The sequence below is a fragment of the Leuciscus leuciscus genome, assembly GCF_965113295.1.
Source record: "Leuciscus leuciscus genome assembly, chromosome: 13".
Lineage (NCBI taxonomy): Eukaryota > Metazoa > Chordata > Actinopteri > Cypriniformes > Leuciscidae > Leuciscus > Leuciscus leuciscus.
The window spans coordinates 15,500,158-15,519,966 of NC_138737.1; the positions used below are offsets into that span (position 1 = coordinate 15,500,158).

Genomic DNA, 19,809 nt, shown 5'->3' on the forward strand with positions numbered 1-19,809 from the left:
CAAATCTGATTGGTTGTTTGGAATGTTGATCCAGGAACATGTTGTACTTGGTGAAATCAGATTTGCCTTGTAAATAACCTCAAAATTTAGGATAAATCTAAAAGGAAAGATGTTTAATTAATTTATTGTATTGTTTTTAAATATTAAGTATTACAACAACAGATATTATTACCACAATATTGTTGTGGTATATAATATTTTAGTATAGAAAATATATAATATACATACACAATATATAATATTATTAATAAAAATCTTACTATTATATTAATATTATAAATGTGAATTATAATATAATATAATATAATATAATAAATATCTATGAACACTTTAAGTTTTCAAGAATTGCATTTAAAAATATCTTACAAACTTGTGAACTTTGTGAATCCGTCCCCAGGTGTTTATGCTTTATATCAGTGAGTTATGATTGACTGTTAAAAACAATGATTGACTTTGTTAAAAAGACAAACAGAATGGAAGATGTTTCCTTTCACTCTTACATCATGAATGAAGGAATTGAAGAAGAAGATGGAAAGAAGCAGAGTAAGGAATGTTCTCTACCTTCTGTTCCTGTTTGCTGATGTTGTCGAGGCTGAGAGATAAAAGAAAGTTACGAGCTCCAACAAACAGCCGCCCCCTCTCCTCGTCCAATAGGAGAGCTCCGAAACAACACGAACGCTCTAAGTCAAACCGCTTAACGCCGTTAAACTGCTGAAGATCTGGAGAACACACGAAAAAACTCAAATGTAAATCCAAACACATGTATGCAGACAGAAATATGTACATGAGATACAAGCCAGTTTCATCACCTTTATAAGCCAGCTTCATCCGGGGTGAGGAAGGTGAACTTCTGCTAGATGAAGCACTGACGTCGATCAGCCCGAGCAGGACCAGCGAACTGCATATCATCATCATCATCATAGTCATCATCTTCTGAGGAGGACCAGAACTTCTTATCAGTTATAAACAGCAGACAGCTGCCACACAGATGGTTGACTGGGATGCTGGTTGTCGTGGCAGCTGTTGCCGTGGCGGATCTCAGTCGTCCTGCTTGTTGTGAAAGTGATGCTGTGGATGTGTTCCTCTCTACACCAAAAGCTGGACACCAGAAAAACAAAACAAAAAAGTGTTTAAGACTTTTCATTTCCCTTCCATAGCTAGTTTTCAGTACTTCCTGACCCCTTTTTCCACCCGCTCCAACACTAGTCCGATAATAGCCATGATATTTCAGATATGCAGACGCACACACTCACACATGCTTTATTTCAGTAGCAGATGGTCTAAAACTACTGTCCTGTCTAAGATGAGGAGGGAGAAATCTGATCTCATATCACACACACACACAAGAAGCATTTGGTCTTATTGAGCCGTTCATTTTGGTATTTTTATGGTTCTGGTCCAGATTCACTGAATGCACAAACTGAAAGCCAAGATCCACTCGGTCAGAACACCATCCAGCTCTCATTTCAGACCAACAACATCTAATTGCTGCCGTGTGTGTGTGTGTGTGTGTGCTTGCTTACTGCACTAGGTCAAATTCAGCATGCGGAGGGTAAAGAAATAATGAATTAGAGGAGAGAACAGGAGAGGAGCGGTCTGACTCTATACAGTATCATTTTGAAGCTTCAGATAAACTGCAAAAATCCTCAAGATAAAACAGGAACCTCAGTCAAAACAGTCAGATAATTGAACACACTGACGTATTTACACACTTCTTGATTTTAATGTTCTCACTTTATCTCATATTTTGGGTTTAAGACTGTGTGTGTGTGTGTGTGAGAGAGAGAGAGAGAGAGAGAGAGAGAGAAAGAGAGAGTGTGTGTGTGTGTGTGTGTGTGTGTGTGTGTGTGTGTGTGTGTGTGAGTGAGTGAGTGAGTGAGTGAGTGAGTGAGTGAGTGAATATGAGTTCAGTATTTAAGACTTTAAGAGGAAACTGTATGGTCATTTTATACAATTTTTGTCCCTTTTTGTTATACTATTGACAGCCCTCCAACCTGTCCTCCCTTTTGTCTAATGCATGCCAAAAAATAAAACAGGGAGCATCTTTAAATTTCTTTCTTCATCTCTTTCTGGTGTTCAGGTGGTAGTAAAAGACAGAATATGGCTGTATTTAAGTACAAACAGTTGTGGTCATAAGATTACAACCTTTGCAGAATCTGCAACATGTTAAAAAATTGCATTTTGTTTTTATCTAACACTGCACTTTATAAGCTATTTCACATTGAAGATGTTTCTATAAAGTCCAGGTAACAATACACAGTATTAAGCACTCATGAACTTTGAATTGTTTCATTTGTGTAAATTAAGTTATTATTTTGGCTTGTGGACCATAAGTAAACATCGGTTATGTAAAATAGCTTATTCAGTCCTACATTTTTAAGTTCCCTACCAATTTTCTTAAAAAATATGAACATTTTGAAGATTCCATATGTAAACGTTTGATCACAACTGTATACATGTGTGAGTTTTAGATTTAGAGTTAGATGATAGAAATATATATTTAGCTCAGTATAAAAATAAAGTTATATGAAAATGTCCCACTATGATCTGTGTTGAAATGAAGACAGAGATAAATGATACGTGTTATAAGAGGATAATACAACAGAGAGTGATAAATTATTACAATTTTAAAAAATCTGTTACATCTCCAAAACCCTGTTAGCAACACACACACACACACACACACACATACACACGCACGCTGCAGTGTTGAATTTTAATAAGTGTTAGTGAGCATCACCAGTAAGATGAGAGGAGACCTACTGACTCCACTGAATATAGATTTTACTCCCCGTCCCACACACACACAGTTTTACTGCACAGCTAAAATGTACAGAATCCTGAAAAACAAGACTATCCTCAGCGTGTGAACTTTTTAAAAATGTATTTTAAACAGAGGAACAAATACAGCAGCATCCCAAACCAAATATAAAAGTGCTTTGTTTTTCTTCCTCTCTTTCTGTTTCTATCGCTGTGAATAATGAAACTATTCACACTGGCAGACAGCAGAAGTCTCATAATAAAACACACACACACACACACACACACACACAGTCCCTCTGTCTGTAGCGCTGTCACACTGATTAGCTGTGCTAATTTACTATAAACACACAGTTAATATGAGCTACTGCAGGCCCGCATTCGAGTACATCCAGCAAGATTCACACCCCCCGTCCTGGGAGATTTATACAAGAGTAGAGCAGAAAAGTGCATCCCAGCGCCCTTCACATCTCTTTAAGCAAAGAGGCTGTGCCAACGCAGCAAATCATACATCATCATTACAGCCAAGGCTGTAGCAGGACACGCTCGCTCGCTCGCTCGCTCGCTCGCGCGCACACACACACACACACACACAGAGGAAGACTCTTCCACAGGAACCAGGGCTTAAAACCAGACTAAATGCTGCTAAATCCAAAATAAACAAACAATAATTAACCTTAAGACCTCAATGCCACAATGACAACACCAGACAAAACAGACCAAATGAGAGAGAGAGAGAGAAGAGAGAAGGAGGTAACTGTGTCATAAGCCTCTCGGTTCATGACGCTCAGTGCAAGCGAGACCCTGAAGAGAGAGAGAAAGAGCGAGAGAGAGTGAAAGAGAAGAGGAGAAAGGAGTCAATTGTTCTGCTGAACGGCTCCTCTGGACTGCGACCAACTGTCAGAACGTCCAGTAAGGGAGCGAAAGAGAAAGGAAAGATCAAAACGTGTGAGGATAGGCTTTGCTCACATGCAGGGGGAAATAAAGGAATAGTTCTCACACACAAAAAAGAGAAAATTCTGCCATTACTATCCCATGCTGTTCAAAACCTGCACGACCGCATGAGAGTTCATGAGAAAAGTCTGATTCATAAATGAACAGTTCTTTTGAATCAGATATTTTCAATGAATCAGTTGATTCTGTGTACAGAACTAGTGTAAATGGCTGATTTGTTCAGATTATCAGTGAATTCATGACTTAAATTTGAGAAAGTCTGTTCTCTTGTTAAATTACTGTACGGCCTCAAAAGACTAGGAATATAGTGTACAAGTTGTATGAACTACTTTCATTCAGCCCCTTTCAAAGCTTAAAAGCTCCAGAATTGTAATTGCTTGGGAAAAAAAGCGTCCAGCACATTATTCACATTTTCTGCTTTTGTGTTTTAAGAAAGAAAAAAAGACATGCGATTTGAAATGACAGTGTGAGCAAAAGATGACAGACTTTTTGTTTTGGGGAAAACTATCCCTTTAAGCAAATGCAGGTAGTCTTTGTACTGGAAAGAAACAACCAACCAACCTTGCTGACTTTTGTGTTTCAGTCTTTGTAGGTCCAACAAGGGCACGCTGGCACACTAACATGAGTTATTTTTCCCTCCTTAGTCTCTCACTTGTGACTCTCTCTCTCTCAGGCACATAGATGTGAACATAAAACCACTCAAAACCCTCTTGCTTTAGACCAACTACTACATTCTCTGAGATAAAACTGTGTATACACATAACAAAGACAGACATAAATCCCTTCAAATGGAGTCCAGAGAATGAATTTGGCGGATCTTAGCCCTCTCAGAAGCAAACAGCAAGTTTCGGCAAGTGTGTGTGTGTGTGTGTGTGTGTGTGTGCGTGTGACTGCAGCGATCTCCCAGGTCAGCCACAAGCCCTCAGTCCATTTAAAATAATACACACAAGTACAAAGCTCTCTCACACAGGCACTGTCAGAATGATAGATAGAATGAACTTTAAATTAGAAGAAAAAGGAGGGGAGAGAGATACAGAAAGAGAGTTAAGGAAAGAAAGGGGTTCAGATGGTCTAAAAGACTCAGAGCTCTTCTTCGGGCTGATTGTGTAAGTCTGTGTGTGTGTACGACAAGCTCCACTATTACTATTGATTATACTTAATTATATTTAGTTAGTGATCTGAACAAACCAGTAACCATAAGTATTAGATTTCAGCAAGTAGCTTTGCCTCATAGTAACCACCTAGAAAAGCCCTTGCATCCACGCAGAACACCCTTGCAACTGCATAGTTACACTTATATCCCAATGAGAGCATCTTAGCAACTGCATAGCAATGCCCTGACAACCAGCTACAAAACCATAGCAACCATATAGAAAAGCCCATGCGTCCATGCAAAAACACCCTTGCAGCTGCAGTCACACTAAAGCCCCACTGAGAGCACCCTGGCAACCTCCCACAACACTCTAGAAAACATCTACAATTGCCCTAGCAACCACCTAGAAACTCACTTGTAACCGCATAGCAACGCCCTGGCAACCACCCACAAAACCATAGAAACCACCTTGAAAAGCCCTTGCGTCCATGCAAAAACACCCTTGCAGCTGCAGTCACACTAAAGCCCCACTGAGAGCACCCTGGCAACCTCCCACAACACTCTAGAAAACATCTACAATTGTCCTAGCAACCACCTAGAAACTCACTTGTAACCGCATAGCAACGCCCTGGCAACCACCCACAAAACCATAGAAACCACCTTGAAAAGCCCTTGCGTCCATGCAAAACACCCTTGCATAAAGTCACACTAAAGCCCCTTTGAAAAGTACCTTAGCAACACCCTGGCAACAACCCACAACACTCTGATCAAGAAAGAAAAACTTGTATTTGCATAGCAACACTACAAACCCACTCAGAAAACGTTATTAATTGCACAGTGATGCCCTGGCAACAAGCAACCACATAAACTCTCCCTTGTAACTTCATTGCAACGAAATGGGCAGTCATGGCCTAGTGGTTAGGGAGTTGAACTGGTAACCCAAAGGTTGCTGGTTCGATTCCAGAGCCGGTGGGAAATGACTGAGGTGCCCTTGAGCAAGGCACCTAACCCCTAATCGCTCCCCGGGCGCCACACAAAGGCTGCCCGCTGCTCTGGGTGTGTGTATCCACGTTTGCAGTGTGTGTGTGTTAACTACTCACTACTCTGCTCCTAATGTGTGTGCATTAACTTGGATGGGTTAAATGCAGAGGTCAAATTCCAAGTATGGGTTACCATACTTGGCCGTCACGTGTCACTTTCACTTTCACTTTCACTAAATGGCAATCAGCCACAACACACTAGCAACTACCTAGAAACACCTTTGCAACCACCCACAACATTTGCCCTAGCAACACACTACAAAACCTTTTAGTAACTGCATAGCGATAGCAATGCCCTGCCAACCATCCAAATCATGCTAGTAACCACCAAGAATTGCCCTAGCAACCCCCTAGAAACACAAACTGTAAAAACCTTTTTAGGATTACTATTATTAACATTATGTAGAGCTTCACTCACACACATAAGGATATCTGTAATGTATAATGTGTATGTGTATGTGTGTGTGTGTGTGTGTGTGTGTGTGTGTGTGTGTGTGTGTGTGTGTGTGTGTGTGTGTGTGTATGGCAAGGATCCATGGTTGCGGGGCTCGGTGCAAACACTTCTGGAGGGTTAAGGACTTATAGGACAAAACTCTTTTTCTCTCTCTCTGTCCCAGATAATAGTGCTCCTTAACCCCAGTCTGGTTTTCTGATTACCATGGTAACGTTGGGTATTTGATGGGTGTGCTGCTGTATAATCTTTAAAGTATATTAAACACTTTAAACCCCTTGAGTTCAAGAGTGTGTGTGTGTGTGTGTGTGTGTGTGTACGTACGCACAATGTCCTGTTAATGTATTGTTTCTGGTGTAGAGAGTTTGTAGGGTCAGCTGTGTAAAAGAGCCGATAGAGTGGTGAGCCTTAAGAAGATGTCATTTCAATATGTGTGCCAATAAATGAAGGGTGTTTCACTTCTTAAGTTTGAATAGAGGACACAGATACACAAACACACACACTCTGGAGTTCAGAAGGTAATAAACTCTTGTCCGACACCACAACATCCCACGACTGAACAAATGAGCATTACGTCAGCATGAGCTGCTGACGTCAATAACAGCTGATTCATCACACTTACACATTCACATAAGAGATTCACTTCTTGTTAAGGGACTAGTTCTTTCTGAGAGTACTTTTAAAAGTATATTATGCAATGCAGAAGGTAACGTCATTTCAGCTACAATGTACAACAGGCACAGTGGACTTAATAAAAATAAAACCTCTTAAAACACACTTTTCATATTCTCACTATAGTTCATTTAATATTGTCTACCAAACATGTTTAACTGTGTATGATTATACATGCATCACTGGAAAATTCAGTTATTTTTTCTCTGAAAATCATTAAAGCGCTCATTTTCATCACATCTCAAATGATGTATTGTGTTAAACAGAAGTTTGTGATGCAAATGACAGTGATGACATTTATTATATTTTTGGAATAAAATGACAAACTCTTGTCTTACTAAGGTTAATTTCACAGCTAGCAATTTATAATCCTAAATACACACAATTAAATAATTTTCTTGTAATAATTTTAGAAAATGACAATAAAAATAAACCATTCATAAGTGATATTTATTGTGTTTCTAATTTTTTTTATATATAATGATGAAAGCATAATAAAAAAGGCTCCAAGACTATTTTTATGTGATCCTCATATAAAACCAAATAGTTAAAATCTGTAAGTAAAAAAAAATAAAATAAAAAATCAGACCCCAAATTCCAAGAAACACCTATAAATAGTGTGTGTGTTGCACAAAGACCATCACTAGAATGATAGCTGTCCCGTCTGTGTGAACTCGGGATGGAACAGTGTATGAGTGTGTCTGTGTGTCTTACACAGGGACATCAGTCCATCTCAGCCCGTGTTGGATTCTGGGTCATTGTTGCTTGAGTTGTAAGACCCGTAGCTAATCACCATGACTGTGGTTGACTCGGCAACATGACATTAAACAAATTCCAGAACTAAGAGGGTGATTAACACTACGGCGACATCGCAGTGTCATCCACTCGGGTCCGGCCATAATATTCAAATCTGATTGGCCAGTAGGCGTGAACCACCGCAATTGACTTAACGTTTTGGGACTGAGGATGTCATAACTCACCCAGCTGACAGTTAAATGTGCTAATTAAGGCTAAAAGCACACCCGCATTTAGAAGGTGAAAATTACACGCTCCTCACTTCAGCCCTGGTTTAAGAGTTTTGCTTCTCATGGTTCTGTTTTTTTCACACACTCTCTTCTGACATTCACAAAACGTCCCCTCTGAACCTGTGATTAGGGTCTGCACACATTCCACATGTTTCTCAAACTGAATATTATCTATAGTCTATTTCACTCTCACACTTTTTCTCACCCCCCCTTTATCTCTCCCCCAGGGTCAAATCATCATGAAGTTAAGCCCTTTCACCCATAATCCTCTGTGTCTTTGAAGTGGACACACACACACACACACACACACACACACACACACACACACACACACACACACACACACACACACACACACACACACACACACACACACACACACACACACACACACACACACACACACACACACACACACACACACACACACACACACACACACACACACACAGAGTTACTTAGTTATCTAAATGAGGACATATCATAGACTTATTTGCACTTCTAGAACATAATAATATATTATTTATGAACTGTTCTTCCATTGAAGGACATTCCTGGATGTGTCCAAAATTTTCTTTTCTTTTTACTCTTCAAAAGGGGGTCTGAGGTGGTCTTGCAAGAGTCAGACAATTAACTTCACCTGAACTGTCAATTATCTCCAGCTAATTTTTGTGAAAAAGGAAAAAACTGTTTTCAAAACAGAAAATATATGTTAAAACAATAAACAATAAAACAAAGTTAACTTCAATTAAAGCTAGAGAAGCTAAAAATAATGTTTAACAATCCCTTCCACAGTAAAATAAAATTACTATGTCATTTATATGAATTTGTACGTAAAAAAATATTATTTTAATGGATTATTTTAAATATAAGCTCATACATTAATATGGTACTAAATTCATGTTATTATAATGCCAGGCCTAAAATGCAAGTCTTTTTTTTTTTTTATAAAATATGTAAAGTGGGTCTCTGCTCTGTTTCTTTATCCACTAATAAGGGGTCCTGGCCTGTAAAAGGTTCAAAGACCCCTGATTAAAGTAGCTAAGTACATCCATGCACGCCTACTTTTAGAACAGAGACCATCTAAAAACTATCAAACCATCATCAGAGTGCTGCACATATCTGTTTCAGCTCTTTTGCACCACACACAAAGCATTTTCTCATGAGACCGATTTAGCTCTAGTCCCAGGCCACTTCCATCGGGCCATTTTCTGTGACCTAAAACAGTAGCAGAGTGGAACCAGTGGGAAATCCAACACAAACCACACACACTCACACACTGACAGGGTCAATCACTGGCCCCACCCCCTGGTAGGATTATACATGATTGACAGGTGCTTTATAAATAAAATGACACTGATTAATATGACTTCAACCTTTTATTCTTGTTCTCTGTTCTTCTTTTTTCCCTCACTCTCTATTTTGTCTAGTAGAAGTGAAGGTCACATTTATTTGGATGGAAGTGGAAGTAGATTTGGAAAACACTTTGACAAGTTTTCTGCTCTCCTTCCCGTTCCTGTCCCTGCCTTCACACACAGCGCCTGACTCCCTGGAGCGGCTGAAGATCTGCTCCCAGTAAGAGCTGTCAGAAGAGATTCTGGTGACTGGATAAAGAGACAGTGTGTGTGAGTGTGTCACAGCATACCGTCAGGAAGCTGTCAAGGCCTCTGGTATAATACTAATGATCATACACACACAGCAGTAACATTATTCATAGGGATGGTGAGAGATTATCAGTGGCTTGACTGATTATACCGGGAACGTGATGGGAAGAGAGTGGCGGATCACTGCGGGAGTTTGAGTCTTCGACCCACAAGTCTCTGGGTTTCAGTTCCACGCAAACCCAATGAGACCATCAGAGCATCTCAAACACACACACACGCACACACACACGGGCTTCGCTGCACTGTATAATACTTTTATCACCTTACATTTAATCCCTTGTCAGTTCTATTGCAGTTTTGCTAAATTTGACTGACTCTGGGTCTTTCTTTCTGTTGCGCGCACACACACACACACACACACACACACACACACACACCTCTGGATGAGCTGTCTCAAAAGAGGCAGAAATCCCCTCTATTAGAGTGTAATTGAAAGGCAGGGGCAGCAGTAAAGAGAGATAGATGGGTTTTACACACACACACACACACACACACACACACACACACACACACACACACACACACACACACACACACACACACACACACACACACACACACACACACACACACACACACACACACACACACACACACACACACACACACACACACACACACACACACACACACACACACACACACACACACACACACACACACCTTGTTTCTCAGGTGTCAGTTAAAAGTGTGATTGGACCATGCAGGTGGGCCATTTATGGTTTCCAAGGAACCACCCAGCTGGGAAATCACCCTCAGAAAGAAACAGAGCAAGGTGTACTTAACAGGTCAAGGGAAAAAATCACACACACACATCATAAAAAAACATCTAGTCCTCTGCAATTCACTTTTGATTAAACAAAAACACACTTTTCTCCTCATCTAAAGCCAAAAAATCCAAAACCCATCTATTATAAGTCAGACAGACAGACTGAGACATAGACAAAACTTCTAAATGCATCTGTAAATGAAGCCTAAGAAACCTGAATTGGTTATATGGTGGTGGAACAAATTATGTAATGGCCTGCAAACAATAAAAAATGTTCTATAAAGAATTTATTAGATTCACAGATGCAGAATCCACAACAAAACTAGAGTATTAAATTATTTTACATCATTAACCAGAGATATGCACTTGTATACTCCATCTTTACCTTGTGCACCCACACACAATCGAGTAACACGCACACATAAAAGATCATAGAAGAGCAAACACAATGAACACTGAACAGCGGGTTTTAACGATATGTGGCATGACAAATGTCAAGTAACTAAACGTGGATAAGCAGATCTACACAGGGAGTAGACGGCACAGACGCCAGCCTCGTGTGTGTGTGCACACTCAAGACTGTGTTTAGTTGGGTGAATGTTTAATTTAATCCTGTAATGAGCGCAGCTGCAGAACTGAACAAATGTAATTTCACACAGAACAAACGGCCTATATATACTGATGAAGAAAGAGCAGCTTTAGAGATTAAATAGTGTTTTTTTGTACTATCAAAATGTGCTATCAGAGGTTTATCTTTCAGTTGGTTTTTGGTTTTTTCTTCCAGAATTCCAGGTGGTGATGCATGTGAAATATTCCAGATATAAAGCCATACCAAAATGAAAATGAAAAAACTGGTACAAGGCCGACAGGAAATATATATGGACCCAGACTGTATAATTCACTTTTTTTTTTCTCTTCTCACCATTTACTAACCCTCATGTCTTTCCACAAGCGTATGGATTTCTATCCTACATAAAACACACATGGAGGTTCCTCGCAGAATGTCCAAGATTAATGCAAAATGAATACATTTATTCATACGATGTGATTACAATGACATAGAATCCCCTCTGTTTCTCTATATCAAACACCTATTTTAATTCTCCATCATTACTATTAATTCAATGAGGTAACATTAATATACATTTATATATATATGTTATGGATTGACCAAGGTAAGTTTTAATGAAAAGTTCAAATAAAACGCATTTTATGCTGTTAAATCCTAAAGTACGAGTAGTTTCCAAAGGAATGCAAGCAGGAATTCTCATCATTGTCTCCACAGAGCACACACACACACACACACACACACACACACACACACACACACACACACACACACACACACACACACACACACACACACACACACTATATATTGTATGTTCAGGAAAGGTCAATACCAGCTGACATCTAGTACAGAAAGTATCCATGCTAATGGAAATGTGGGAATTGCAAGTGCTAATCACTACTTGAGTTGATTAATTTAAGAAACAATCCGCACAGTAATAAGGAAACCACAGAATTACACTTTTCTCATCTCTACACACATACACAGACAAAACTGCCCCACTATCTGCTCAGAGGTGCCCTAGGGCAAATAACCATCGAGGGTGTGTACAGCAGCCAGGTGTGTGTGTGTGTGTGTGTGTGATTGACAGGTATTGATTTACTATGGTTGAGAGTGCTAGTGGGTAGAATCTCAAAGGGAATGGACATTCAACACTACACACACACACAGTTATTATATTTCACTTGATCATTCGTTTCTGCAGTGGCGCTTCTGCAGTATGTAAATATATCCACTGTAGATGAAGGTTAAGAAATCAAATAAGTTTGCTAAGAGAGGATTATTTTCTCTCTCTCTCTCTCAGGTAGCTTGTTAAGGGTTTGTGGGCATCAAATCAGAAACTGCAACCACCCCCAATATCTCTTTATCCTGGGACTCCATTTTTCAAACACACACACACTGCTATCTGTGCACATCCAATATCTTCTATCTTCTTTCATTATTTAAAAGCTGCTGCTGAACACACACTTTAGTCGACCACTACGGAATAATGAGCTAGGATGCAAAATAACCACACACACACACACACACACACACACACACACACACACACACACACACACACACACACACACACACACACACACACACACACACACACACACACACACACACACACACACACACACACACACACACACACACACACACACACACACACACAGACATGAGCAGCATACTATTGAGGGGTGTATGTAGGGACACATTCTCCCCCTTTTCATGCGCGCTGTGCGCACACACACACACACACACACTTCTACTCCTTGATGAGCATTAGCTAATCCACACTGACGGGCCTGCTCCATTACCCATAATCCTTAATGCCTTTTTAATGTATCGTTCTTACTTTTTCACTCTGTCTCTCTCTCTCTTTCTATGTAGTGGCATCTTTAGCCGATGGATTTGAACCTGTGTGTGTGTCCAGTCACACTCAGTCCGGTTCTATTAAAGGAGAAATCTATCAGTGTCACACAGTCATTTGCACCTTCTACAGAGGTGTCACGCTGTATTCCATCCCCTATTACAACCAGTTCCTAGAGCTCTAGTGAGGCCGAAGGTGAATGACAAACGGGTTGGGAAGGAAGTAGAGAGGGAGACAGAGGAATGTTCTTTATTTACAGTTGTTTCAATGCCTCTTAACAACTCCTGTTCCTTAAAGCTTCCATTAACAATTAATTAATGGAATGAATTTGAATTTGAGGAAGAACTATTTGGATAACTGAAATGCAATTCTGTTACCTAAAGGGACATTGTGAAGAAAAAAAGTGAGATGGGAGGAAAAATTATATGTCAATGCTTTTGAATTCTCTCCCAAATGAATTGTGTTCCACCAAGAAACTTTGCGTTCTATCACAAAGAACAAAAAAGTTTCACGGGAAATGCAAAACTTTTGCGAGCGAACATAAAAGCATTGAAATACAGTATAATTTTTCTTTCCATCTCATATTTTTTCTATCACCATGTCCCTTTAGGGGCTCTGTAGTTACCAAATGCTGGAATTACTTAAATACTGAGTAAAAACAAAAACAAAGTGGTCACATATTTCATTAATTTAAATAAAAAATAAAATAAAAAAAATACCACTGACAAAACTCATAATGTGTCTTTCCAAACCAACCTACAACTTGCAGGTCGTCATGATTTATCTGTTACCTCTTTAATCATAGCCACACAACAACAGACGTACACACTTACATGCACTACACAAACAAACACACTCCCTGTTTTAAAAAGCCTGCGTTCAGGAATGCCTCCCTCTTTTTAATCAAGCAGCAATGTTTTGTCATCTTTCAGACCCATATGAAAGCTCACACACACACACACACACACACACACACACACACACACACACACACACACACACACACACACACACACACACACACACACACACACACACACACACACTTCTGTAGCACTGTCTAATGACATCATACCTCTATAGGCTTTACTTAAAAAATAAACATGTAGTGATGGAAAATACTTCAGTCAAAAACACATTAATCTGAGAGGGGTTTATCGAGCTCAGTGGTATGTGTTATGTGTATCTACTGTGAAAGCAGTGTATACAGTATTTGTATGTGCACAGGTTTAACTGTACAGTATTTGTGCAGGTCAAATGTTTTGCTTTCATGTTTTTCTACTGATATCAAAAAGATTCAGATTTGAGGTTTAGAAAATATCATTACCTCCATTTAGAAACCCGTTTAAAAGTTTTGGCTCAGTAAGATGTTTTTTCTTTGAAAGAAATAAAGCATTTTTATTCAGCAAATATGCATTCAATTTATAAAATGTGACAGAAAAAGCTTTTATAATGTTACAAATATTTCCATTTCAAACAAATGCTGTTCTTTTGAACTTTCTATTTATCAAAGAATCCTGAAAATGTTTTATCATCATGAGTTCCATCACAACTGTTTTCAACATAATAATAAGAAATGTTTCTTGTGCATATTAGAATGATTTCTGAAGGAAATTTGGAATTTGAACTGTAGTGCCTGTCTAGTGAAACTGTGTATGCGTGTGTATAGTGAAAGTGTGCGTAAGTGAGAAGTGAAATGTGGCAACAGCAGCACAAAAGACCATCACAATGACCTTAATCAGCACATGCACACACACTTACGTCATAAAACAACTTGTACACCACTCGCACACACACCACTGCGTGAACACACAAACATTCATGATGTGCATTTGCTACAGTATCATTACAAAAATCAACACCCTCCTGCACTGCTCTCTAATCCTTCCTGATCTATCATTCTTTCTTTTCTTTTCATCTTCTCCTCTCCCACCAGAGTAAGTATGTTGTCCCACCTTCAGTAAACTGACCTGTTCAACGTTTCTACACCTGTTGACTCGGTCCTGTTCTTCTCTCGCCATCTTAATATCATCTAAAAACTCTCTGCAGACATTCTCAAGAAAGACACTCGACATAAACAAACTCAATATCTGAATAATCAAAACAGGAAGAGATAAAACGTTTTATAGACAGCTCTGTTATTGTTAAATTATTAACTTTCGGCAAGCTTTATACCAAACAAGCACTTTGGCCTTGCTCAAGCTACAATGAAAGTTTCGTTTAGACTTAAAGAGATTGTAAAAGATTACAAAACCTCTTGTAATGAAGTGTCGTTGCATACGGGGTGGTGTTATGTGTGACTACAGAAAACATGTCTGAATATACAATATATCAAAAGAGAGAGAAAAAAAAACTGTGTTAGCTTCATGCATTCCTTTTTTTTTTTTTTTAAAACTTGGTAATTAAAAAAGCTAAATTTTGAACAAAAAGTGGAGAAATTCACATTTGTCTAATACTTCGTCCAGATCGGATTCAGAAGAATTCAAATCATGTCCATCAAAACTCCCAAAGCTTCACAGTCCTATACCTCTTCATGGGTTCGTTAGGCAGTTTTGGTTTATTTGCCGTTTAATGTTGGATGATTGCGTTATCTTACATGTGCGTAAGCAATGCTTCTATCGCTTGTTTCTGCTGCTTTGCCTGTGTTTTGATCAAGCGTGCCGCACAAGCCCTGAAAGTGAAGCCAAAACGTCTCGATCGCCCCCCGGTGACTGGTCCTAGTATAAGTCATAAGCCCCGCCTCCCCGTGTTATTCAACGGGACGTGAGACCAACTAAACAATTAAATTACACTTCAAATATCTTTTTTCCAAAGGTGGTTTCTTTCATTTGCTGTCGTTTTTATCACGCTGATGTAAGTTCAAGTGTCTGTTTCAAAAATAAGTTGGTTTTTAGTTAGTTACGTGATGCGGTGGTGTAACGTCATGATTGACAGCTGTGATTGACAGGTTCTCTGAGCGAAGTAGTCACTGAAGCACCAACGGACATTTTTTTCGGGATCTTCGGAGGACTGAGGAGATTGTATTTACTTTATTTTAACATGCCTCTTGTCGTACTGCAATCAATTTTTAAAAAAGTGTGCAGAATGCACTCTCCCTGAGTGCATTCTGCGAGAGTGAGGGCGGAGCGTTGATTTCGCAGCTTTACTTCCTGCTCACTACTGCGCAGGTCTGGTCCCGAGATCGCTACTGCGCAGACTCAAGTTCCAATATGTCAGCGCCATATCGGTACACTGGCGGCTTCAGTTCTCATCAATGGAAGAGAGCGAAGGGGCGTCGTCCATCTTTTTTTACAGTCTATGGTTTTGATCCAGAGATTCTGTACTCTTTCAGAAGATGCGTAATAGTATTACAGTAAAAACATGGATGGAAAGAGTTATAGGCAATAAGAGATAAAATGACAATATTAAAATTCTGTACTATTTTGTAAAAAAAAAAAAAAAAAAGTTAAGACACCAAAAACTAAAAACCAATCATTTAAAATAAAACAATAAATGTAAGCATTATAGCATTATTTTCATAGACCTATTTATCAACTGACTTATGATTTCTTGAAAGTATATAATACATAAACCGATGTGTTGGTTTGTAGTTTAATAAATTCAAATGGAAAATAACATAAAATCAGAACAGTCAACTTGATGTTGTTGTGGAATAACTTTCCAATGGATGCCAGAATGGCATGTCAGAAAGCCTAGGAAGAGCAAAGGGTGCTAATGTTAGATTTATGTTTTGAACATAGTTCGGGAAAGCTGCTGCAGTTATCCCACATTATGTTTTTCCACATAATCCCGCACATCTCAAAAACACGAGACGTTAAATCGCTCCTCTATCCCTACACTACACCATGTGCCACTTTACATGATCGCTTTTATCTAGTTTTGGGCCACAAGACACAGCTGTTCATCCTAATAGCTTCATTCTACAGTATCTGAACATGTGAGGTAGGATTTCAGATGCAACCACTGAGTCACACTGCTGTTCAAGAGACATTGCTGTAGGCCCTAATCGAGTTTTCTCAACCACAAAAAAATAAAACAATAAAAATACCACAGAGTATTTTAATGTCTTCATCTGCCTGTAACTTTCATAATAGAGCAACAATGGAGAATTGATTATGTAACAACAGTATTTAAAGGAAGTTTAAAATGTCTGAGGTTGCTTTATCGACCCAAAATATTCCAAAGTCTGTGCAAACATAAGTGACATCACTTTTCCATGACCTTTTCAGGTGTGTATGATTACTTCAATAATGAATCATTCAGTGAACTGATTCAACTGATTAATTGAAAAGAACTGACTCAAAAGGACATCACTATGGCTTGTCATCAAGTTTAACACAAAAGCAATGTCTAGCTGATGAAATGTTTTAAAGTGAAGTATATTATGCCTGGAGAGCACACTTCTAAGATTCCCGATATATTGTCCATGGCTTTGAACTCAGAAACATTCACAGTGATGTGTACAGAATGATTTCTTTGTTACAAGACAACCTAATGTGTCCAGGCCTACAGGTCCCACCGCAGTTAAATAGTACTACACTCCACAAAACAATCAATAACCCCACCATAGAGACACTTGCCCACACCCACCCGCAATCTCCAATCAGAATAGAATCTCCAGCAGTGACAAGACATCTGACAACTGTGGTCTAATAGATGGATATAAAGGGCCCTAAAAGAGAGTGTGAGTTTGTGTGAGGGTGAAAGCATGAGTGTGTGTGCGCTTGTGTGAGGAGGGGGAGCCAAATTAATCTGGGGTCTGATACCCCCCTATGGGAGCAGCTCAATTAACGATCCACACCGGCTGAGGCACCGGGCTAAAAGCCATCTCACTCTCAATCTCTCTTACTTACTCTCTCTCTCTCTGTCTCTCTACCCACCCCCCAATCCTGAGAGCAAGAATCAAGGAGCCAGAGAAAAATAAAGAAAGTCACTTGGTGATGCACATTGAAGGAAAGTCTGGGACCGTTCGGTTGTGTGCTGCCTGAGTCGTTGTGTGTAATTTCATCAAGCACATGCACACACAATGTTCTCTTAGAGTCGCCACTAAAACAACACGACATTCTTCCCCTCACCGAAAACACAGCTGACCAAAAACACAGCACACGGTGTTTCTGTGTGAATGCATGTGAATGAGAGAGTGTGTGTGTGTGTGAGAGAGAGGGTAGGTATGTGAGTGTTTGTGTGTCTAATTACTATTTTGGGTAGTGTATGGTATGGATTAGGTGTGTTTCAGTTTGTATACATACTTTGCTATAGTTTGGGGCCAAAATCTGACACAAACACTCTTTTGGGATGGCCAGGATGTTTGTAGTTTAAAAAACTGATTGATTGATTGATTGATTGATTTATAAAATAAATGTATTGTAATTGTAAAAAAAAGCGTATACACACATATACATATATATGTATATACATACATATGTGTGTGTGTGTGTGTGTGTGTATGTATATATATATATATATATATATATATATATAAAATGTTTATGGAACATTTCCACTCAGAAAAAAGAGCTCAATATGTGTGTTTGTGGGTAAATGTACACTCTTATCTTGTCATCTTTCCATTAATCTCTGATGTTTTGGGGTTGAAAATATAAAAATCATAAAATGTTGATGATGAAGTGATGATAACAGTCTTTTGCTCTTTGTGTGAACCAAAGAACATCATCCCATGAGCACCACAGGACCCGTCAGAGTTGCACCAGGGTAAATATTTCAGCAGAAACACACTTACAGAACGAACTTGTCTTTCCCTATCACTCTTCCATTCTTTATCTGTCTCTATCTCCCTTGCTTATTCACAGACCATTTAATCTTTTAATATCACCCTATATTAAGAAAACACAGTCCAGTTAGATCAGTCCACACACATACAGAGAGAGACACCCAATCTAAACAAGTGTTTATACCCGTAACAACACATCAACCCATAATTTATCCATACATTACACAACATCTCAGACTAAACTACAGTATTCATATCTAAAAATACAATACCAAGCCATCATTCATGCACATGCACAAAGAGGTCGAACAGCTTGTCGCATTGGAGGGCTCCCTACCCAATATACACACTCACTTTTTAAACTGTGTGTATGGCCTTTATTCAAAGTATTACAAATATCAAAAATATGAAATACAGGTTAATAAAGATACATCTCAGATAATCACAAATGAAAGAGGCAGAACCTTCCACACACACTCCTACATGCACACACAGCATTGCTAGAAAAGAAACTTACCTTTTACTCTTTCAGCTTTTTTCTTTCTGCTTTAATCTCTTTCTTCCACGAGTTTTTTAAGCCTCAAGTTCATCTGTTCCTGACAGGTGCCATGGTCCCGTAGACTCCAGAGGAACGACAGGCTCACAACACACACTCTCCTCAGCCTCTCAAGAACACACACACACGCTGTGAGGAATAATGACAGATCACAGCAGCAGAAACAGTCCACGCATGAACATGTGTCTCCAATGTGAAGTCCAAGACTTCTTTTAATTCATGTGTCTGTCTTTTTCCCCCTCTCTCTCTCTCAGTCTCTTCTGTCCTGGTCTGAAGTTATTTTCCAGACTTCCTTCTTTCCTTTTTCTCCTTAATTTTATTTCTTAGTGGCTAATTCCACAGTTTCTTTCCCAATCTACCTTCTTTTTCCCCCTCTCTCTCTCTCTTTCAGTCTTTCTCTGCTTTGGTTCTTGTGCTGACTGCTACCGCAGAGCTCTCCAGCTCTAGCTCTCTCTCTCTCTCTCTCTCTTTCCCCTCCCTCGGTCAGCCACTCCCTCCTGGATGGCAGGCTATTATGGGTGGAGACTGGTCAGAGGTAAAAGTCTCTCTTTCTCTTGTGAATACAGGGATGTACACTATCAGATGTGTGTTTTGTTACGTTGGAATGTTTTAATTAGTTCTGGATGAGTTCCTGTAAACTGCAGCGCAACTTTAGTTCAACT

General features: G+C 39.3%; 1 protein-coding gene across 3 annotated transcripts in view; it reads right to left on the bottom strand.

Moving 5' to 3' along the window:
- The window catches only part of sema3b (sema domain, immunoglobulin domain (Ig), short basic domain, secreted, (semaphorin) 3B), a 33,331-nt gene extending 13,732 nt beyond the window's left edge, over positions 1 to 19,599 (bottom strand). Inside the window, exons 1-3 of one of the 3 annotated variants that reach the window (XM_082188615.1) lie at positions 19,109 to 19,599; positions 810 to 1,098; positions 562 to 719 (exon numbers count right to left, since the gene is read on the bottom strand). In XM_082188615.1, the coding sequence (XP_082044741.1) occupies positions 562 to 719; positions 810 to 930 (279 nt within the window). In that variant the 5' untranslated portion in view covers positions 931 to 1,098; positions 19,109 to 19,599. Of the gene's footprint in view, positions 1 to 561; positions 720 to 809; positions 1,099 to 14,826; positions 16,533 to 19,104 lie in introns of those variants that run through there. The other 2 variants (XM_082188614.1, XM_082188616.1) reach the window with 2 other exon arrangements.
- Between the last annotated feature and the right edge of the window lie 210 nt (positions 19,600 to 19,809).